Genomic DNA, 23,646 nt, shown 5'->3' on the forward strand with positions numbered 1-23,646 from the left:
CACATCTATAATCCCAGCCCTATTAGCTAAGCAGTGCGTTTGACTAGCCAATGAAGCTCATGTGGCAAAGTGTCTGGGCAGCTTTCCTGGAGGCCTCACAATTAAGAATCAATTTTTTCATCAGAATTAACCAAAGCCAGGGGTCTTGTGTAATGTTTTTTCCTTCCTCCAGAAAATCTGGAATAAAGAAGGTCTGTATGTAATGCTATGACAAGATCTCCAAGCTTGAAAAGAAAAAACATGCAGAATAGTATGATTGTATGCTACTACTGCATATAAAGGAATGAAAAAACAAAAAACAAAAAACAAAAAAAACCCAAACACGTACTCATATTTGCTTGTGTAGCTCTGGAAGGGACACATAAGAAATAATGGTGGTTGCCGGGCGCAATGGCTCATGCCTATAATCCCAGCACTTTGGGAGGCTGAGGCAGGGGGATCACCTGAGGTCAGGAGTTCAAAACCAGCTTATGGCAAACCCGTCTCTACTAAAAATACAAAAATTAGCCAGGCGTGGTGGTGTGTAACTGTAATTCCAGCTACTCGGGAAACTGAGGCAGGAGACTAGCTTGAACCTGGGAGGTGGAGGTTGCCGTGAGCCGAGATCATGCCACTGCCCTCCAGCCTGGGTGACAAGAGTGAAACTCCATCTCAAAAAAAAAAAAAAAAGAAAAGAAAAGAAGAAATAACAGTGGTTTTAACTGAGATGGGGGTGGAGGTGGGGCTTGGCCGGGGGTGTGGGGCGGCAGAGAGGCTTTCCCTGTATGCCTTTGTATGGTTTTTGGTTTTGCAAGCTACATAAATGAACTTCCCATCCAAAATTAAATAAATAAAATATAAAAAGAGAGACATAGAATAACAGGAAACAATGTTCTCCACGTCCTTGGAGGAAATAAGAGAGGGAAATTTTAGGCTGTGGCTTTCCCTGATTAAACATAATTTCAGTTACAAAGATGAGCACCACACTGTGAGACAGGGACCCCGCGTCTCAGTAAATGTCCATGAGGCTCTGCTGTCAAGGTACCTTATTTTGATATTGTTTTCGTTTCTCTTTGCTTAGTTTTTATTTTGCTTGTTTATTCTACAGGTAAGTTTATCACCAAATCCTTTCCTTTCATAAAGATATTAAAGATATTTAGACAGACCCCTTGCTAAATGCGGGATTTTTGTTTGTAGAATAACGTTATCTTTCAGAAGACATGCTACGAAGTCAGGTGTTGTATGATGTCTGTGGCTGCTGGGAGTCAAATTGGCTCATGTACCAGAGTATCTGACTTCCATCTTTCATTTGAGCTATTAGGGAAGGAGATAGTTGTTCTGTCTTTGGTCTAGAAACCTGTGATAGGAAGCCTTTCTATGAAAAGTGTTTAATAAATTAGAACAGAGAATTCCATTATGCCTTCTTGAAATGGGCCCTCTGTCTGTTGGTAAGGATGTCTGGAGAATGGAAATGTAAACACAGAATTAAGAATCCTAACATTGATGAAATTTTCATTTGCTATCAATTTACTCCATTGTCTTTGAGATGCTATTAAAAATGCATGCCGGATGTGAGTGAGATAAAACATCAAATTCAAGTTGATTCCGATTTACAATGGCACTCCATTTCTCTGACCCACCAGCTTCCAGTGGCTTTAAGCCATCTGGGACACAGCCCAGAGCATGGGAGTGAGCAAGAAAGGCCTCTGAGCAGCAAGAAGTGCTGCCATAAAGTCTGAGAAGCTCAATTCAAAGGAGGATCTTTCCCACACTCACTCAGGGCCCTTGGAATCAGTAACTTCCTTTATATTATTAATAGTAGCTACCTTTTATTGGGTACTTACTATGTACCAGGTAACATGCTTTATATGTAATAACTTATTTAATCCTCACAACAATCCAATGAGGTAAGTTCTAATTCCCATTTTACAGATGAAGAAAGTGAGAGAAGTGAAGTGACTTGCTGGACATCATATAGACAGTAAATGGTAGAGCAGGAATCTGAACCCAGGCAGCCTGAGGCCAGAGTCCGTGCTATTAACCGCCATGCTCAATGTTTCCTTCTCTCTTTTAGTTATACAACAGCTTTTGCACAGACCACAGATGCTGAGTCTGTCTTGCTGCTGGATGTGGCCATGTGGATACATTTTTGGTCCCTGGACTAGGAGCAGAAGTGAGATGTGCCAGGTCATATAAGCTCTGCCCTTTTGCCTCTCCTTTTTTACGAGTTGGAATCTGGTCTTAGGGTTCAGAGTGCTAAGAAAGGTAACACCCAGGGGTGGCAGAGCAAGAGGTTGGAAAGAGCTTGGGTTCCGACCCCGTGGAATTACCACGGATGCCTTGGACTATCTATTCCTGCATTATTACATGTGAAAGAAATAAACTCTTCTGTTTAAGATGCTTTAAATCTCTATGATAGCAGCCAAACTCACAAGCCAATGAATTTATCCCAGGGCATGAAAGAAAGGCTACTTTATATTAACAAGTCAAGGAATTATTCAAAGCATTTAGAAATTCAATAATAAACAAGCTTTGAGTCCTAAGAGGGGCAACTTTAATTCTTTGGAAATATCTCTGGAAAATTCCTTAATGATGACAGTAAAAGGAAGTATACTTTATTTGCTGGATGTAATAAAGAGAGCATGTAAATTCAGTTCAGTTCCACAAATGTTTATGGAATGGCTACTATGCTCTAGCCAAGGCTGATAGAGCCCTTGCCCTCAGGAAGCTCTCAGTCACTGGAGTGTGGGGAACACCGACAGATGAGCATGCAGACATCAGCAGAATCTAGCCCTGGCTTAGGGCATAAGAGAAGGCTCTTTGGAGAGATGGCCAAACAAAGTCCTAAGGCCGAAGACAAGTTGAGTTTTCCTTAAAGAAAGGAGTACATGTGTTTTATGGAAGTTGGAATTGAAAAGCCCATCCAGATCCAGAAGCTTCTCTCTTCCTTGAGAAATGTGACCTATGAAACTAACATCTTGAGTTACCCCCTTTCCTTTTTGTTCCAAGCTCCTTGCACCCATGGGACAGGTTCTGGTGAACTTTTGGGTGGCCAATGTGCTGTCTTGCACTGTAGGTAAGCAGACATTACCTAGGCTATATCACCCAGGATTAGGAAGGGTCCTTAGCTGATAGCATCTCTTCCTTCATCTTTAAGCAGCGATAAAAGCTGAAGGAGCCGCCAGGGGCCTCGGGGAGTTAAAACAGTGCTCACGGAAGTGGGAACTCACTCACCCTTATCCTCAATGACAGGCAGATAGAGGACGGACAAATTATTTAACTCTGGTTGTCAGGTCTGAGGACAATGATGCTACCCTTGCCCAAGCTGAGGACTGTGGGGAATGATCAATCGAAGGTATTAGATGGCACTTGCCAGACGGTGAAATAAAGTCAGTAATTAATTACCTTGGAGCAGTCTCACAGAAATATTGATGTCTGAAAGATACCTGACATTCTCTTTTCCTTAGAGAGTATTCACTCAGGAAGAGAGTCCAGATTCTGGTAGTTGGGGTAGAAGATGGTAGAAGGCAGAGGAGAAGCGAGGAAAGATAAAGGTAAGTAGTGTCAGTCATGAAAATTTTCTTTCCCTGAAATGTGGTTTGAGGCTGGCATTCCTGGGGTCTCACCCCAAACTTTTTCCTTACCTCTCTAGTCTCCAGAGTTAAGACCTGGGCCTATTCTGACTCAGCTGTAAGTCAAAGCCAAAATTCAGCAGTATATGGTCATGGACTTTTAGGAAAATTGCCTAAAATTATATTTTAAGGAAAATTGCATTCTTTCACATAAAGAGTGTGTGTATACACACATACGTATGTATGTTATGTATATACCCATATATGTGATATGGTTTGGCTGTGTCCCCACCCAAATCTCACCTTGAACTGTAGCTCCCATAATTCCCACATGTTGTGGGAGGGACCTGGTGGGAGATCATGGAGGTGGTTTCCGCCATACTGTTCTCATGGTAGTGAATAAGTCTCATGAGATCTGATGGTTTCATAAGGGGAAACCGCTTTTGCTTGGCTCTCATTCTCTCTTCTCTGCTACCATGCAAGATGTGCCTTCTGCCTTCTGCCATGATTGTGAAGTCTCCCAGCCATATGGAACTGTGAGTCCATTTTTTTTTTTTTTTTTTTTTTTTTGAGGCGGAGTTTCGCTCTGTCGCCCAGGCTGGAGTGCAGTGGCTGGATCTCAGCTCACTGCAAGCTCCGCCTCCCGGGTTCACGCCATTCTCCTGCCTCAGCCTCCCGAGTAGCTGGGACTACAGGCGCCCGCCACCTCGCCCGGCTAGATTTTTTTTTGTATTTTTTAGTAGAGACGGGGTTTCACCGGGTTAGCCAGGATGGTCTTGATCTCCTGACCTCATGATCCGCCCGTCTCGGCCTCCCAAAGTGCTGGGATTACAGGCTTGAGCCACCGCGCCCGGCCGAGTCCATTTTTTTTTAGACGGAGTCTCACTCTGTCACCCAGGCTGGAGGGCAGTGGCATGATCTCGGCTCACGGCAACCTCCACCTCCCAGGTTCAAGTGATTCTCCAGCCTCAGCCTCCCAAGTAGCTGGGACTATAGGCGCCTGCCACCATGCCCAGCTATTTTTTTTATTTTTATTTTTATTTTTTTTATTTTTTTTATTATTATTATTTTTTTTTGAGACGGAGTCTGGCTCAGTCGCCCAGGCTGGAGTGCAGTGGCGCGATCTCGGCTCACTGCAAGCTCCGCCTCCCGGGTTCACGCCATTCTCCTGCCTCAGCCTCCCGGGTAGCCGGGACTACAAGCGCCCGCCACCTCGCCCGGCTAATTTTTTGCATTTTTAGTAGAGACGGGGTTTCACCGTGTTAGCCAGGATGGTCTCGATCTCCTGACCTCGTGATCCGCCCGCCTCGGCCTCCCAAAGTGCTGGGATTACAGGCGTGAGCCACCGCGCCCGGCCTATTTTTATTTTTAATAGAGACGGAGTTTCACCGTGTTAGCCATGATGGTCTCAATCTCCTGACCTTGTGATCTGCCTGCCTCGGCCTCCCAAAGTGCTGGGATTATAGGCATGAGCCACCGCACCTGGCTTTCAGGTATGTCTTTATCAGCAGTGTGAAAATGGACTAATATATATGTGTATGCACATATACATATACACAGATGCTTTTCACTTGGCTTTCAACAAAGATGTATTTATCACATTTGCTTTTCATGCAAAATGTTGCGACTAGGTGAAAAAAGATAATATAATAGAACAAATAAAATACTGAAAGAAAGAGCTCTTGAATTTTGCTGAAATGAAAATTTAATGATAAATGAGAAGGCCTCTATTTAACATAAATGTAACCCTGAATGTGTTACCATTGTCCTCTTTGACGTAATAGGCAAATATATTGAGCTGTAACTACTATACACACTACACTAAGTGCTTGAATTTTAATCTAATCTCCCTACAAAAAAAAAAAAGTGTAAAATTGCTTCCTGGTGTTCTTAGAAGAGAGAATTAAATTTATAACAGCCTTCTGAGCACTGTGCCCTGAGTCTTGCCTCTCCTTCCTTTATTCTCCATGCCCTTACACTATTTCATTTTCTTCATAGCACTTCTTCCTTTTCTTTTTCTTTTTCTTTTTCTTTTTTTTTTTCAGACAGGTTCTTAGTCTGTCACCCAGGCTGGAGTGCAGTGGTGTGATCTTGGCTCACTGTAGCCTCCGCCTCCTGGGTTCAAGCGATTCTTGTACTTCAGCGTCCTGAGCAGGTGGGATTACAGGCGCCTACCACCACACCTGGCTAATTTTTGTATTTTTAGTAGAGATGGGGTTTTGCCATGTTGTCCAGCCTGGTCTTGAACTCCAGGCCTCAAGTGATCCGCCTGCCTTGGCCTCCGAAAGTGTTGGGATTACAGGCATGAGCCACTGTGCCTGGTCTCATAGCACTTATTTCTAGCTCTCATTTTTATGTTCATTTCTCTATCATATTAAAACTTGTCATTGAAGAATAACATATGTGCAGAAAAGTGCACAAGTGAACTGCTGGATGCATTTTTTGGGGGTCATGGACTTTCAAAAATGTTATTTGTTCATGTAGTTGTAAAATATACATAACACAGTATTTGCCATTTCAACGATTTGTTTTTGTTGTTGTTTTTGTTTTTGAGACAGTCTCGCTCTGTCACCCAGCTGGAGTGCAGTGGCGCGATCTCGGCTCACTGCAACCTCCGCCTCCTGGGTTCAAGCACTTCTCCCTGCCTAAGCCTCCCAAGTAGCTGGGATTACAGGCATGAGCCACCATGCCTGGCCTCATTTTAACCATTTTAAGTGTACAATTCAGTGGCATTGAGTACACTCACATTGTTGTGTAGCCAGCCATCACTGCTATCCATCTCCAGAACTTTTTCATCACCTCGACTGAAGCTCTGTACCTATTAAACGTGAAGTCCCCATTCCCCTCCCCATGGCCCCTGGCACCCACCATTCTACTTTCTGCCTCCATCAGTCTGACTATTCCAGATACATTATATGTGGTCATGAGTCACTGGCTGTGACCCTGAGCACCTGACATCATGTGCCTCCTGTTTCTGTTTATTTGGCATAAGTGTATGGTAAACCGTGTGATGACGGTCCCCAGCCAGCTACGGTGCCTTGAAGACTGTGCACAGGCATTTTTCTCTCATTTCCTGTCATCACTGTGATGCAGCTAATGCTTCCATGTCAGACCGCAGTCTCCAGTGTGAGCAGGAGGAGCTGCCAGCTTCACAGTTAATTCCTCTTGCCCGTCACAGTAATAAGTGGATTCCTTCCACTTAAGTGGATTCGGTTAAGAGCCCAGTGGTGCTGTGAACACGATCTCTCAGAACAAATGGACGCTATGTTTGGAGGATGCTGCTTCTACCAGTGATGATTTCTGAATTTTTCTTCTTCATCTCCTCTGAAAGATTTCTTCCTAAATTGGTAGGTTTTGTACCCAAAACAGCGTCAGTTTGGGGGGAAAAAAAAAGTGTTAAGTATGCAGTTCTGCTTCTTTCCTGCCATTACCCCTTCTCCTAAATCTGTTTTAGCTGAATAATCTCCTAAATCCTGTTTCGCTGAATAAGGAACATCTGGGGCTTTTAAAGGCCTTTTTCATGTGAGAGAAAGGCACATCTGTATTAGAGTATTTCCGGAAAATGAAAGAGCAGAATGGAAATTTCACAAGATTGAAGTGTGGCGGGAGAACATGTCCACTTCTCACTCCAGAACCTGAAAACCATGACAACATTTGGTTTGGAGGAAATGGCCAGTCCTGCAGCTGGGCCTGTCTCCCTCCAAAGCCCCATAACAAACCAGCGAGCAGTCCAGTCGTCATGAACGTGGACCACAAGTTCCTCTCGAGTTGCAGAAGACTGAAGAGGAAGGTGCTTTCCCTCCACTTGCAAAGTAACAAGAACCAACGGCCTCCTGACCTCGTGGATGTCTTGGAGGGATGTTGAGGATGGATGAAATTCACAGGACTCAATAATCGTTCTCCACTCCTCACAGCCTCCCTGTGTTAGGACGACACAGCCATGCTCTGTGCCACGTGACTTTGCATTATCTCCCACATGTGAAGATGGAGTCTGTGTGTTCACCTCACTGATTTTGGGTTTTCCCATGTGACCTGCTTTGGCCAACAGAATATGAGTGAAAGTGACAGTGCAACAATTTCAGGCACAGGCCTCAAGAGATGTGATGCGTTTTCACTCACCCCTCGTGTGCTATGCCATTTGACATGAGAAGAACAGGCCTTGGGGAGCTGCTGCTGATCCCTAGGGAATGAGATCAACCCCAGGGAGCGAACCTGGATCTGAGCTGCAGTCTGAAGCCAGGCTCCGTTGACCAGGTCTAGCCTGAAGTAGATTGATGTTAGCCGACCTCCAGACTCGTGACTGAGCAAAATAGCTGTTCGTTGTTGTAGGCCACTGAGTTTGAGGTAGTTTGTTATACAACGCTATTTTGTCAATAGCTGAGTAATACAAAGGCCAAAATACAGAAGCCAAGAGTAAAAGGGCAACTGAAGTAGGTGGCTGATGTGTGAGTCAATACAGAAGTGATGGTGGGATCTGAGCAGACAGCATGTGGGGAAGGGCCTGCAGGAACAAGGCGGAGAGGATGGAGGAATGGAATACTGCACTGCAGTTCCACCAGAGGCTGGATGGAGGGGCAGCCCCCCGCCCCACACACCCCTCCTCTGTGCTTCTACTGAGTACTGGGCCTTACATCTTTGTTCAGTGTTGTCAATATCCCGGAGGCTTCCAGAGAGTAGAAGTTTGACTCCTAACAGGGTCAAGATTTCCAGTTATGGGGTCTACATGGGCTCGTGGTCATGCTATGTCAATGGAACAATAATGGAAAGATGGGGCATGTGAGATCTAAGGAGAACGCTGCTGAATGGGTATTGGCATCACTAGCTGCGAGCTCCCTAACTCTACACAGTCATTAGTAGAGGGAACTAGCCCTCCAAAGCAAAACTTCTGGGCCATGTTGGTGTGAGCAGGCTCTGTAAGGTCCTGTGACCTTGAGGAAACTACTTAATCTCTCCAAACTCAGGCTAGGAGGTAATGGGGATAATAACAGTACCTATCCCCACAGGATTGTTACAAAGAGTCAATGCAGGGAGCCTCTGACATAATGCCTGGCACAGAGTGAAGCCCACCATGAATTAGCATAAATAGCCATGTCGCCATTTCTCTCCTTTTCTTTTTTTTTGTTTTGAGTTGGGGTCTTGCTATGTTGCCCAAGCTGGCTTTGAGCTCTTTGGCTCAAGTGATCTTCCTGCCTCAGCCTCCTGAGTAGCTGAGCCTATAGATATGTGCTACCATGCACAATTTATGCTGCCATTTTGTAATGAGACTGATATCTGGTGTCCAGTAAGAAATGAATATGTCTTGTTTTCCTGAGCCTAGATATTTCTTAAAAGTAGAAGGCCGAGCGCAGTGGCTCATGGCTGTAATCCCAGCACTTTGGGAGGCCGAGGTGGTTGGATCACCTGAGGTCAGGAGATCAAGACCATCCTGGCCAACATGGTGAAACCCCGTCTCTACTAAAAATACAAAAAAATTAGCTGGATGTGGTCGTGTGTGCCTGTAATCCCAGCTACTCGGGAGGCTGAGGCACAAGAATTGCTTGAACCCAGAAAGCGGAGGTTGCAGTGAGCCGAGATTGCGCCACCGCACTCCAGCCTGGTGACAGAGTGAGGTTCTGTCTCAAAAAAAAAAAAAAAAAAAAAAAAAGTCGAAGTCCCCACCAAATAGACTGTCGCACTAAGTTTGAACTCTCCTTGGCAATACCCCGAGCAGAAATCTGACTTCTACCATTTGTTCCTCAGCCCACATCAGCCAACCTGCTGGCTTTTGTTTTCTTTCCCCTTTCTCTGTTTCTCAGGAAATCTGTCTATTCTTATGCTTGCAGGGGGGAAAAAAGGTGGAGGTGGACCTGAAAGAGCAGATGGCAGAGCTCAGCAGTATGCTATCTCTTGCCACCAGCTTGGGCTGTGGAAATGCTATTTTATAGTTGGCACTTCCACCATAAGCTAGGTGACCCCTCTGCTGCACCTGTGGTTTGTGAAATGGATCATATGACCTTCATCACAACAACAGCTGGGGCTTTTTAAACCAGGAAGATCCTGTCATGCTAACTTGCATTTATTTTCCTAACCTACCATAGAATCCTGCCCTAGTTCTGTCTTGCACTCTGCTTTTTCAGGGGAGAGTTTCCAAGGCCAGTGAGCTCACTACCTAGCCATTTTTGCATTTTTCTTAGAGTTTGTCTGGAGAAGCCCGTCTGTCTCAGGAGGCAGTCTTCCCCATTGTCTTCTAAAAGCTGGCCCTTCTGGAGGGTTTTAGTCTGTCCCTAGTCCTGGTTCAAACCTGAGTGAAGATGCAGGAGGATGTAGCCACCCTCCTCTCAGAGTTCATGATGAACAGGGTATGGAGATGGTCTAACTTCTTCCCCAAGGACCTTCAGCTCTTTAACAACTTGCAAGAATGAAATCGCTTCTATTGGTTTCTCTCCTCCACCCTTTCCCAAGAGAACAGGCCAACTGCTGTACAGTTCCTCTTGCATCAGATTTGAGTGTTTGTACTTCTTTGTTATAGAAATCAGTCGTAGAAGAAATTGCTCTTCATAACAAAAGCACACAGTTATTGATTTCCTACCATGTGCATGTCATTCTAAGTGACTGACATGTATTTATTCATGAATCCTCTCAACCTTATGAGGGAAGTACTATTATGATCTCCCTTTACAGATGAGACAACTGAGGCTCACAGGGACTGAGTAACTTACCTAGAGTGGACAGCTGGTAAGCAGGAGTGGCAAGATTTGCGCTCGGAAACTTTGGTTCTGAAGACCGCACTTGTACTTCTGACGTCATAATGCTTATTTTCACAGTATTGTCTGGGTTGAAGACCACAATAACATTTATTTGCTTATATTTTCTGCAAAAGTAACAAATATTCAGCAATGTTCAGCAATTTGGCAGCCTTTTAATAGGCTCCAGGAATAATCTGGCCTTCCATGGGTGAATGTTCTCTTTAGAATATGGATTATTTAATGCCTCTTTGTCTCCAACTTGGAGCCCCAGGTACAAATTCCAGGCACCAGAAAAAGTTCATTCAACTTCCTGTTAGTATGCCAACATCTCTCACTCTCAGCCTGGCCGAAACCAACTTAACCATTTCTTTTGCTACCCCTCTTTCCTCTCCAGCTCGCACAGAGACTCATGTAAAATTAGATCTATTTTTCCAAGACTTGATGTCCTCAGGCCATAAGTCTTGGGGTTGTCTTTGTCTCCTCTGTTTGGTTGGCTTCTCATATCCATTAAGTTCCTTCTGGCTGGCCCTTTTCCTCAGACAGCAGCCTTCCCACCTCATCAGACTAATCTCCCTAGAGCTCTAGGGTTCTACTAAGAAAGAAATGGCACCCTCCAGATGGGTAACTGCAGGGTATAATAAAGGCGCTATTCACAGAGGTGCAGGTGGGTTTAGGAAAAGCAGCAGGGAATGGGGCAATGCCTCAGGGCTGTAACAGCTGGGAGTCACTGCTATTCCTAGGCCTGCAAGGTCCAGGGAAGGAAGCAGTGAGTAGTCCCCAAAGAGAGCTGTGTGGAGCCCACCCCTGACAGGGGCTGTGGCCCTAAGTGGGGGGACATAGGCAACTGAGGCCAACAGGACAGAAGCTGGGGATGGAGGGGTAAATACCCTGACTTCACTTTCCTCCCTGCCTTCCTCCAGTGCTGCCATGGGATTTGGGGGGTGAAGTCCACATAGGCCAACCTCCCAGGCACAGAACAAGGTGGGGACAGTGGGAGTGGACCTGGGAGAGATACAAGGATGGACAGCATATGCCACTTTTGCCTCATCATCCCTCTGATGAGAGATCTGCAGTGACTTCCTAGTCCATATTGGGTTAAACCTGATACTGAAGGAATTTCACTTCAACCTCACCTAATTCAGCCTTTTCCTTTCCTGTTCTGTAGAGAATAGGCATTCCACTCACAGAAGCTGGTATCCTTACTCTGCATGTCTGTTTTATATATTACATAGGTTACATACATCCTAAAATCTTAGTCATTGATTTATGTTACTCAGAAATCCAAGTCCAAAGGGACTTTTGTGTTTCTGGGGACAAGCGTCCTCTCAGGCCTCTCCCGCACAGTCTGGCAGCCTAGGATGTAACCCTGACAGCCTGGCCAGTACTGAGATGACAGACAGACCTGCTTATTGCTGAGGGCACATATACGAAGGCTCTGGCACAGCGGTGAGAGCTTTGGCTCTGAATCCAAAGAGACTGGATTTAAACTCCAGCTTTGCCAGTTACTGGTGGGACAAGTTACTTCTGCCTTCTGAGTCTGTCTTTCCTCATTGTAAACAGAGGATGATTTACTAGCACTTTACTGTGGTTGGGATTAAATGAGATAATAAATGTAAAGTGATGGGCATAGCTATCAGGGGAACTCAGTCAGGGAAGGGACTGTGTTTTATTCACCTTTAAATTACTGTACCTAGCATAGTGCCTGGAACATAACAGGGGTCATTGTTTCCTGGCCTGAACTGATGGGGAGGCCCTCTGGCTATTTGGGAGCTGGCCATGTTAGTCAATTCTGAGGTAGCAAATTCTCTCTCTCCTCCATCTTTGCCAGGCTTCCTCTACCTACCATTGAAGGTTTCTGAAGGTGGCCGTGCGTCAGTAATCCACTCAACACCTATTTCCTCAGCGCTGTCTTTATACAAGGCTCTGTGATGCCCCTTACTTGAAGTCAACAGTAGAGAATCTATCAGCGCATCCCGTTTTCCATACCTGGGTTTATACTGCCCTCTGGTGCATACTTATGGGACAAGCGCGTTACATGAGGGCTTCTGCTGGATGACCTTTCCTTGACATTGGGGAAGACAGTCTCCCCTAGAGGGACCATCTGCAGTGCTCTTTCGAGGAGAAGTGGTGTTTAAGACGCCCTCCTCGCCCAGTTTAGCTTGCAGCTCTTGAGGCTTACCAAACTCAGAGGTTTTTTACCAATGTTTCTGACCCTAGGCCATTCAATAATATCATCCTTCTAGGCTCAAGTTTCTTTCTCCAGCAGGCACTTTTTGTCCTGCCAAGACTCAAGAGGAACGGGGTAGAGTTTATTTGAGTTTGTCTTTCTCCCTCCACTGTCTGGTTTCCTCTAATCTCTGGGCTCTTAATTCTTATGGCTGTCCCAGCTGCTCTCAGGGGTCTGGAGTTGCGGGAGCCAGGGGAGAACCAGAACCAACCATTCCTATCCAGTGCCCGGCCCCCCGCTTCCACCCCCGCCTCACTGTCTACCATTCCTTCCCAGAGCCAAGCTCCCAGTTACTGAAAGCGAAGTGGGGTCCTTCAAGGAGAAGGAGCAAAGGAGAAGAGGAGGGGTTAAAGTTCAGCCCACCCTCCTCTGGCCTCACCATGAAACCTGCTAGAAGTATTTGTCTTTCATGATTAAGTCGAATAACATACATTTGCTGATATGCAACTATGTTTCACCTACATATCCAGAAATTTTATATAGTTCAGTGAAATACTCCACACGTAAGCCCTGTGTGTGTGTGTAGTGGCCTGGAGTCCCAGGTTTCCTGAGCTCATTCAGACCCATGAGGACCAGGCTTGTGGAACATCAGGATCCTGGATTGTAGAGCTCAAAGGAGGGCCCTAAAGCTGGAGAAACAGTTGAGTTGACCTTAAGGACCTGGGACCACCGCCCCTCCCCACATCAGGCCTCCATGTTCCTGCGCAGGTTCTGCGGTAACCTCCAGACTGGGCTTGGTTTGGGGTGCTCAGCCAGGGGCCGGCAAGGGAACACTGAGGAAGCCTCCTTCTTGCCCAACTGTGCTCACCCTCCCAGCTCTACGGGCAGGATTTTCTGGGACCTTCAGGATCCTCAGCCTTCTGGGAACACCCAGCATCTGTCCCTCACCTGTGCTGCTGAGCTCTGGTTGTGGGGCTGCTGTGCACAGGAAGCTTCAGGTGCAAATCCTGGAAACACACCGGCTGTGTGGGGGGGCCAAGCTGATCAGAGGCAGCTCCGAGGGCCTGAGAACCCCTTAGCTGGCTCCAGTGCCTTGCCAAACCTTGGGTACAGCTGCCAGGGCAGGCCTGGTGCAGCAGGCATCTAAAACTTGCCCAAGGAGTGAGGGCAAGGTGGCCTGGGAGGTTGTAAGCTGCAGAGTAAGGGAAGGTTTATGAGTCACAGTTCACAGGACTCACCAAGGATGAGAAAGTTTTCCTTCTGTGACTCACTCACCTGCCTAGCAAAATCACCTGACCAACAGATAGATCTTGATATCTTGGAACCTGGTGGTTCAGGTTAGAGACCTGGTCTCTTTCCTCCTAGGAGGATGCAAGCAAGAGAGGGAGGGGCTCAGCTCAGACCATTGTAATCATCCATCCATCCACCCACCCACTCACTCATTTATTCATTCGTTAAACAAATGGTTATTGAGCATCTATATGTGCCAGGCACTGTGCTAGTAGCAGTGGATAAAACAGACAAAAATCTCTGCCTTCCTGGTGAGGCAGCATCTTGAGTCAAGCCGTTAATACTCACCTAACTATGCTGTTGCCCAGCTAACATTTCTATTACAAAACTATTACCTCTTCTACCATGGGATAAAGAGATAACGTGTTTTTTAAACTTTGATAAGGGGAAATGCTCAGGATATGCAGCCATCCCTCTGTATCCCTGGGGGATCGGTTCTAGGACTCCCCTCCCATACCAAAATCTTGAGCATATCAAGGATGTTCAAGTCCCTTTTACAAAATGACATAGTATTTGCATATAACCTATGCACATCCTCCTGTACAGTACTTCAAATCATCCCTAGATTATTTATAATACCCAAAACAATGTAAATGCTATGTAAATTGTTGCTATACTTTGTTGTTTTTATCTGTATTATTTTAAATTTTAATATATTTTTTGAATATTTCCAATCTGTAGTTGGTCATATCTGTGGATCCAAAACCCTCAGATATGGAGGGCCAACTTTTTTTTTTTGAGATGGAGTCTCACTCTCTTGCCCAGGATGGAATGTGGAGTGGCATGATCTCAGTTCACTGCCACCTTTGCCTCCTGGGTTCAAAGCAGTTTTTCTTCAGCACTCCAAGTAGCTGGAATTACAGGTGCCTGCCACCACACCTGGCTAATTTTGTGTGTGTGTGTGTTTTTAGTAGAGACATATTTCATCATGATGGCCAGGCTGGTCTTGAACTCCTGACCTCAAGTGATCCACCCACCTTGGCCTCCCAAAGTGCTGGGATTATGGGATTATAGGCGTGAGCCACAGCCCCTGGCCATCAACTGTAATCTTAAATTTTAAAAGCCCAATACAAGATATATATATATACACACACATATATATATACACACATACACACACACACACACACACACATAATGTTAACACATTTGTATACAGAAAAAGGGCAGAGAGGAAGCAGCCCCTAAATATCAGCAGGGGTGTAAATCACTAGCGGTATATGACATACACGTGCATAGAAAAAGGGCAAGGAGGAAACAACTCCTAAATATCAGTAGAGGAGATTGTGTTTTCTAGGAGGGCCACAAGCTCCCCTGTCCCCTGTGCTCTTCATACCGTATGACCATGTTGGAGAGGTGTGATCTAAGTTCCCTCTCCATGCATTTGTGACTGTGGAGGCAATACAACTTCTGCCTGGTCCTCCTGGGATGCTCACATTGGAAACTCAGACACTGGTGTTAGAAAGCACATGGAAAGGCCACACATGGGTGAACTGGCGCTAACCCTGCTGACCTCAGCTGACAACCAGCATGAATCACCAGACACATGAGTGAGGAAGCTCTTCTGTGACCTCTGACTGAGACCCTGTGAGAGACCTGAAGCATAAGCAGCCTAGCTTAGCCTAGCCAACCACCAGAATCAGAAATTAAAAATGAATGTTGTTGTTTAAAACTGTTAACAGAGTTCGGGGGTGATTTGTTATACAGCAATAGCTATCCAGAAAAAAAGTATTTAACTTCTATGTTGTGAGATCATGGATATTAACAATACTTTTCCATATTTTCCAATATTTCTATAATGACCATTTATTTCTCTTATAATCAGTAATAAAAAAGGGAAAATTTGGTCTAAACACGAATTTAGGGACTTAAACTAGACTTGGAGAAAAGCTTTCTATGCAAGATTTATTAGATACTGGAAAGGATGAGGAAGATAAATTTAAGTCAATATGATGGAAAGAGTGGTGGATTTGGAATGAGGAAACTTAGAAATGAATCTGTTTTCTGGGTGACCTTGAGCAAGCCTTTGCTAAAATTTGGTTTTCTATTTTGAAAAATGCAGCTGGCTGTTTAAAGAAGATAACATCCACCAGGGCGCCTGGCCCAGAAAAGACGCTCTGTAAGTGGTAGGTGGATCCTGTCTAATCAATGCCAATTATAACCAGGCATCTGCAAGCTTTGTGGAGGGCGCATCTTTCACTGCTACCAGAGCCTACAGTTCTAATAATGATAATTGCCTGGAAAAGAACCACAACTCTTTAAAAAAAAAAAAAAAAAAAAATTCCAAAACCACAAAGTGGCTTTTGCAGCGGTCCTTGCCTGTGACGCCGGGCCATGGCTGGAGCCCCTAGCTCCTCATCTCTCAGGAGTCTCCATCCCGTATCAATGGCAAGAGAGTCCGGGGGTGACAGACAGTGGGGCCGGCAGCCGAGCCAGGCAGGACGCTGCGCGCCGCGTTGCTGGAGCCGGTGTCCCGGCAACCCCGGAACGCGCCTCCGTGGGAGAAGCAGACGGACGCAGCGTCCCTTTTGCCCTCGGCTCTCGGTTCCTCGGCCTCGGCGTGCGTTCGGCAGGCAGTTCGGCTGCCAGTTGGTTTGTTGGTCCCGGCCGCATGCTCCGTGGAGGCCTCTGAGCACAGACCCGGGCCTCCCCTGGGGAAGGGGGTGGGAAGACTCTGAGGTGGAAAAGAAGGAGCTGGATGGGGGGTGCAGCAAGCCTGACTCGGGATGGGGGCGGACTTGCTGGAGCTACTAGGGCTTCCAAACCACGCATCGCCGGGGTGGAGGGAGGGAGGCTCCGGTTTAGAGGCCAGTCCTGCCCGCCTGACTTTCGGTGGCTTGTGGAATTTGTTTGTTTTAACTGATACCTTTCTCAAGAGGTTCTTTTCTTTGTCTCTGGGTTGCTTCTAATATTTAAAATCAACATGTGCACAGATGAGTCCATCCATGATCACTGGAAACGGTCCACGGGGCTGCCGTCTCCCCTCCATCTCAAGCGCGACCCGCGGCAGAGAGCTGGAGAAGGTTCCAGAAAAAAGGGACTCTGGCATGACCAAGGTGGAGAGGATCTACAGTTGAGTTCTAAGAAATCCAGAGCACTCACTGGGTGTGGAGTTGGTGGCCACATCCAAGTATACTACATCCGGGGGCGGGGGCAGGTGGAGGGCACCATCTGAAATTTAGAAGGAAGCTAGTTTGGGGGCATGTAAAAAGAGCTGCTTGAATAGTAGCTTATGTCTGTGCTAACCCAAGATTTGATTAGGCAGAGAGCACCACCCAAGCAGAGAGTCTCATACATTACCTCACTGGATCTCACAACAGTGGAGAAGTATATTACCTATGAGTAAAGGGAGCCAGAGATTTGACCTTCCCAGTGCTTGGGTTAATAAATGGTGAGCCTGGGATTTGACATGAGCCTGAGATTTGACGTGAGGCTGCCATACTCCCGAGCCTATGTCTTTTCATCTTTGCTCAGCTATTAGTAGGTTTGTGTCACTGTTTATTGGATGGGACAGTTTAGGTGGGAATTATGAACACTTTAAAAATTAAATAATGGCTGGTAGCTCCATAATTGGTTAAGGCCAAGGAGGATATTCAGGGGCACGTTTGCCTTTAGAGAACAGTGTCATGGCGCCTGAACAGCCACAGTCGTCCAGAAAAGCTTAGAGTGCGCCTGCGCTCAAGTTGTCATTTACTTGTTATTGGGTGAGTGGCCTGAGTGCTGCAAAAAGGGATTGTGAAATGTCCAGACTTTGCTGGATCATATCTTAGCTTTCTCCCTGGTCTTCTGTATTCTGGGTCTGTGATCTCATTCTCCTTCACAGTGGGGAGAAAGGAGGGAGGTACAACTCATTCCACCCAGCTATTAATATAAGCTGGGACCACAGAGAAGGAGGAGCTGGAGGAGTTAGAACTATTAATTGTCCAAGTGTGTCTGGAACAGCAAGGAGAAAAGGGTTCTGGGATTCTAACTTTAAGCTCCAGACCTTCCTGCAGTTTCCAGTTTGGTTTGGGGTAAAGGAAGAAGCTGCTGTTTTAAGGATGTCCTAGGGAGGATCCATGTTTTTGAGTTAGGGGTACCAGAAGGGCACCAGGTCCCAGACCACATTAATGAAAGACCCATGGTGTCCTTTCCTGCTGTGTAGGAGAGTCTATTCAGGAAGACACATCTGAGTTTAGCTTAATATGGAATCTATGGATTTCAGGAAGGAAGGGGCTCCACAAACCAATTGAAGATACGTGTGTGTGTGTGTGTGTGTGCATTTTTCCATCAGAGAACCGATTGCTTTCATTACTGCTTATGGGGGAGGGGATATAATAAAAAAACGGGTTAAAATTTTCTGTCCTTGATCCTTAGGCCCATTATGAAACAGATAAGCAGGGGTGGGAAATAGTGTTTGGTTAAATGAATATCCATGTTAAACAAACATGGCTTGATGTATTATTTTTCTCCCTGCCAGACAGAGCTATTGTGACAATCAGCTGAGATGACAAACATATGAAAGTGCTTTGGTTATGTAAGGTGTTATTCCTGCCTTAAAAAAATGGAAATAATTATCCTGAATTCCACAGATGGCAATAAAGAAACAGACTTTCTTCCAAATTCTCTTTTTTCCCTTGAATTCCTTTCTGGTTACAAAAACCTTCTCTTGGCCTTTAATTACATCATTTCTTCTTATTTTGTGGTGTTTTAGAACTTGTCAGAATTTTCTGGCTTCTGACTTACTTGACATTTATTGCACTTGAATAACAATTTTCATGATAAATGGTGAACCTTTCAAGCAGGGTGTATCTCCTTAGCGTGTTTGTTTCTCCCTACAGCCTTCTGGGCTATATGGGGGAGAGGGTAGCCATTGGGAGCTGGGCGTGGAGAAGTAATTGACTTGCTTGGAGTAGCTGGATGGTACTCTATGCAGTGGGAGCATCAGTATTAGTATTAGCATCAGTATTAATAAGTATTCAGGCTTGCAATTCCAGCTTCTCTTCCAGCTAATCTTCTTTTACCAGGGGAAGGGCGGGGAGGCATCTTGAGGACATGTTTAAGTGTCTCCAGCTCAAGTTTGAGGTTGAGTTACTCTTAGGAAGATCCTGTAGTCAGCTTGATCTAGAGAGTGTGCTGTTGGTCAGTTTAGCAAGAGATTGTTCTTCCCATCCTTGCCCATCAGATAAGCGTTCCCCATTATAGTGGCCACAGGCCACTTTCTAGATTGCTGCTGCCACAAAACTTTTTAAGCAAGCAAGGAAGTGTGCTAAAGTTTTAGGTGTGATTTCACTGCTCGCTGCTCAGGGACATGCAGTACATTTAAATTTTGCTCCTAACGCAAACAAACAAAAAACTTGGGAAAGGGCCCTCTCCGATACCATCCATAGAGCCAACCAATTCTTGCTTGGGTGAACTCTCAAGTCCTATAGTGGCAGTATACAATTACAATGTTTACATGCTATGAAAGGCAGCCACTGTTAAAACCTATGGGCAAAAATTACCATAAGTAAATCTTACCATAAATACCTCAGAACTCACGTGCAAGTATTGACATAGAGGACGTCTTTGGCCTTGATTTCATTTCTTCTCCACATAGGTGAATCCATTCTACATCTCCAGACATGCATTTCATGCCTTTTTCATAGATACATTTCTAGAAGTAGAACTATTGAGTCAGATGATGTGCACTTCTCATAGGCTTCGGAAGTTACACATGGCCAAATTGCTCTTCAGTAAGATGGGGACATTCCCACCGGCAATGATAGGAATTCCATTCCTCCAAGCTATGCCAACCTTGGGTGTTTGCAAATGGATAACAAATAATGGTATCTGATTTTAAGTTCAGTTCTTCAATTATTCGGATGGGGCCAGGTACAGTGGCTCATGCCTGTAATCCCAGCACTTTTGAGGTGGGCGGATCACTTGAGCTCAGGAGTTTGAGACCAGCCTGGGCAACATGGTGAGACCCCATCTCTACAAAAAAATACAAAAAAAAAAAAAAAAAAAAAATAGCTGGTCATGCTTGTGCATGCCTATGGTCCCAGATACTTGGGAGGCTGGGGTGGGAGCATTACTTGAGTCCTAGGGGCAGAGGTTGTAGTGAACCGAGATCACTCCAGCCTAGGTGACAGAGCAAGACCCTGTCTCAAAAAAAAAAAAAAAAAAAAAAAAAACCACAAAATAAACAACCACCCACTCCCCCAAATCCAATTATTAGGATGGATGCAATTTCCCCCAAACATATATTGGCTGTTTGTATGTGTTATTTTATTTTATCTTATTTTGAGATGGGGTCTCACTCTGTCACCCAGGCTGGAGTGCAGTGTCCATTCTACTATAAAGACACGCACACATATGTTTATTGCGGCACCGTTCACAATAGCAAAGACTTGGAACCAACCCAAATGTCCGTCAATGATAGACTGGATAAAGAAAACATGGCACATATACACCATAGAATGCTGTGCAGCCATGAAAAACGATGAGTTCTTGTCCTTTGCAGGGACATAGATGAAGCTGAAAACCATCATTCTCAGCAAACTAACACAAGAACAGAGAACCAAACACCGCATGTTCTTACTCATAAGTGGAGTTGAACAATGAGAACACATGGACACAGAGAGGGGAGCATCACACACTGGGGCCTGTCAGGGGGTGGGGGGCTAGGGGAGGGATAGCATTAGGAGAAATACCTAATGTAGACAACGGGTTGATGTGTGCAGCAAACTACCATGACATGTGTATATCTGCACATTTTACACACATACCTCAGAACTTAAAGTACAAAAAAAAGCTCGTAATTTGTCATGACTACTCTTTTTTATTTCTATCATGTATGTTACAGATTTTCCCCCAGTTTATAGTTTGCTATGCAAGTTTTAAGTTTATATTTAAAGAGGCATATTCAAATCTATGCCTCTTTTCCTTTATTTTGCCTATATTTGATATCTTTCTTGGCAATAACTTCTTCACTCTAAGATTATATAAACTTTCACTTTTTTTTTCAGGTACATCTTTAATTTCAATTTTTACATTCAAATCTGTAAGTCATCTGGATTATTCCAGTTTGGGATAAGAAAGGTTTACTTTTATTTTTATTCCAAATGGTTAATTAGTTGTTCCAGCAATATTTTTTGAATAACCCATCCTTTCTTCACCAAGATAAAATGCCACTTGTTTTCATATAAAATTTTATTCTACTTATGTTTACTATTTTGTTCTATTGATTTGTCTGTTAGGGTTTTTGTCAGTACCATCTCGATTATTTGAACGTTAAACTACATTTTATAAATTATACTCCATAGCTATGTAACCGTGAACAAGTTATTTGACATTTCTGGAGCTTAATTTCTTTATCTGTAAGTTTATCTCATTTTAATTATAATTATGGTCTTCTTTTCATTTCTATTATTATTACTATTATTTTTGTTTTTTGGGGGATGGAGACTCACTCTATTGCCCAGGCTGTAGTGCAGTGTGGCGTGATCTCAGCTCACTGCAACCCCCGCTTCCTGGGATCAAGCGATTCTCCTGCCTCAGCCTCCTGAGTAACGGGGATTACAGGCATGCACCACCATGCCCGGCTAAGTTTTGTATTTTTGGTAGAGGCAGGGTTTCACCATGCTGGCCAGGCAGTCTCAAACTCCTGACCTCAGGTGATCTGCCCGCCTCGGCCTCCCAAAATGCTGGGATTACAGGCCAGGCCCTAATATTACTTGTATTTAAAATTTTTTCTTGAACCTTGTTTATCACATTATTAGCTTTTGCATGAAGCCAAAGTTCTGATAATCTTTATTTTAATCTTTTATGATTTTATTCCTTAAAATTTTTTTTTGGGGGAAGGGTTACTCTTTTTTTTTTTCTTATTTCTTAAATTGACAATTTATCTCATTCATTTTGGAATTTTTTATTTTGAACACTATAATCCATCAATTCTTGGATAGACAGTTTGCATCTTTGAAGTAGGGACTGGATGTTACCAGGTCTGTGAGCCGAGCAGCAGGTAGGATGTGGTTGTAATAATTTTTGCTGTACGAGCACTGAAGCATGTAGAATGTGTGTTCACAGCTTGGAAGAAAACTCCAGAGACAATAGAGAAACACTTTTGCGCGGTGTCTGATACCTGTAATACCAGCACTTTGGGAGGCTGAGGCAGGCAGATCATGAGGTCAGGAGTTCCAGACCAGCCTGGCTAAGAGACCAGCCTGGCCAAGATGGTGAAATCCCACCTCTACTAAAAATACTAAAATTGGTCTCAGCGCCACCGTGCCTGTAATCCCAGCACTTTGGGAGGCTGAGACGGGCGGATCACCTGAGGTCAGGAGTTTGAGACCAGCTTGGCCAACATGGTGAAACTCCATCTCTACTAAAAATACAAAAATTAGCCAGGCATGATGGTGGGCACCTGTAATCCCAGCCACTTGGGAGGCTGAGGCAGGAGAATCACTTGAACCCAGGAGGCACAGGTTGCAGTGAGCTGAGATCGCACTACTGCACTCCAGCCTGGGGGACAGAGTGAGACTCTGTCTCCAGTAAATAAATAAATAAATAAATAAATAAGCAAGCAGAACGCCGTGGCATACACCTGTAATCCCAGCTACTCGGGAGGCTGAGGCAGGAGAATTTCTTGAACCCTGGAGGCGGAGATTGCAGTGAGCTGAGATCACTCCATTGCACTCCAGCCTGGGCGACTCGGCTCAAAAAAAAAAAAAAAAAAAAAAAAAAAGAAAGAAAAGAAAGAAATGCTGCATCACTCAACTCACATTTTAATTGAAATCTTAGGTCAGTATTAGGTGGAAAATGTGGACATTAGTGATTGAGTTGAAAGTGATTTAGTAGTCAGACTTCTGAATGTGCATAAGATTTAAGAATGCCTTAACCAGTCTATTTTGCTTATAATTTCCTTCTTTATACAGTGCATGAGTGATATGTGATTAAAATCTATAAGTAAATCTAAAAGAATGCCTCAATAAGTATAAAATAAAAATTCTAAGTGATGAAAACGTGTCATAGTTTAATTGGCAGCCTTTGTTCTTTGTGATACATAAAATAACAATGCTATTACAATTGATGATGCCTTATATTCAGTGAAATACAGCATGTGCATTTAAGGTTTCAGATTTCTAATTACCGCTTTAGTTGAATCCCACAAGTTTTGATATACAGTACTTAATGTTCATTGATCATTAGGCACCTCATGATTTCCATTACAATTTATTCTTGTATGTGAATTATTTAGAAGCGTGGTTTGAGTTTCCAAGCTTATGGATACTTTTTGGCTGTCTTTTTATTATTGATTTCTAATTGTATTGCATTGTGGTCAGAGAGTGTGGTCTATGTATTGTTGATACTTCTTTTGTGGCTTTGTATATGGGTGGTTCTTCCTTTGATTACTGGGGACCTGTCCTCACGTCCTCACAGCTCTGCTGCTTTCCTGCCACCTCCCCTGGGCTTGGCTCTATCCCAGTTACACCTTAAGCAACCAGTTGGCCCTCACTGTGCTGGGGGCTGCTCTAGGCTCTGGGGCATATTCCAGAGCAGCACTTCCCACACTTGGCTGACCCTAAGAATCACCTGAGGTGCTTCTTAAATATCCTGGCTCCCAGACTGTAGGTCTGAGTCAGAGGCCTGGAGTCTGCATATTGAACAAGTTGCCCAAGGGGATTCTCATGACTGGGCAAATTCAGGAAGTTCTGTACAGTTGGGAATCTGGAAGTGGAACGGGATAAAATACAGTGATGGAACTAGACTTAAAGAAGGAGATCACTGCCAAACGTGAGCCTAAATGAAGAGCAGGGGTGAGGGTAGGGGCTTATTCAAAATGCAGGTTCCCAGGCGTCACTTGGAGAGATTCTAATTCAATAAGTCTGCGATGGAATTTGGGAATCTGTATTTTAAACAGGCTTCCTAGGTAATTCTGATGCAGATAGGC

General features: G+C 44.7%; 1 protein-coding gene across 1 annotated transcript in view; it reads left to right on the forward strand.

The window, feature by feature from the left end:
* The first annotated feature begins 16,224 nt into the window (after positions 1–16,224).
* The window catches only part of SPATS1 (spermatogenesis associated serine rich 1), a 32,400-nt gene continuing 24,978 nt past the window's right edge, over positions 16,225–23,646 (forward strand). Inside the window, exon 1 of the mRNA XM_038006138.2 lies at positions 16,225–16,805. Coding sequence (XP_037862066.2) covers positions 16,667–16,805 — 139 coding nt within the window. The 5' untranslated portion in view covers positions 16,225–16,666. The remainder of the gene's footprint in view (positions 16,806–23,646) is intronic.

The sequence above is a fragment of the Chlorocebus sabaeus genome, chromosome 17, assembly GCF_047675955.1.
Source record: "Chlorocebus sabaeus isolate Y175 chromosome 17, mChlSab1.0.hap1, whole genome shotgun sequence".
Classification (NCBI taxonomy): Eukaryota; Metazoa; Chordata; class Mammalia; order Primates; family Cercopithecidae; genus Chlorocebus; species Chlorocebus sabaeus.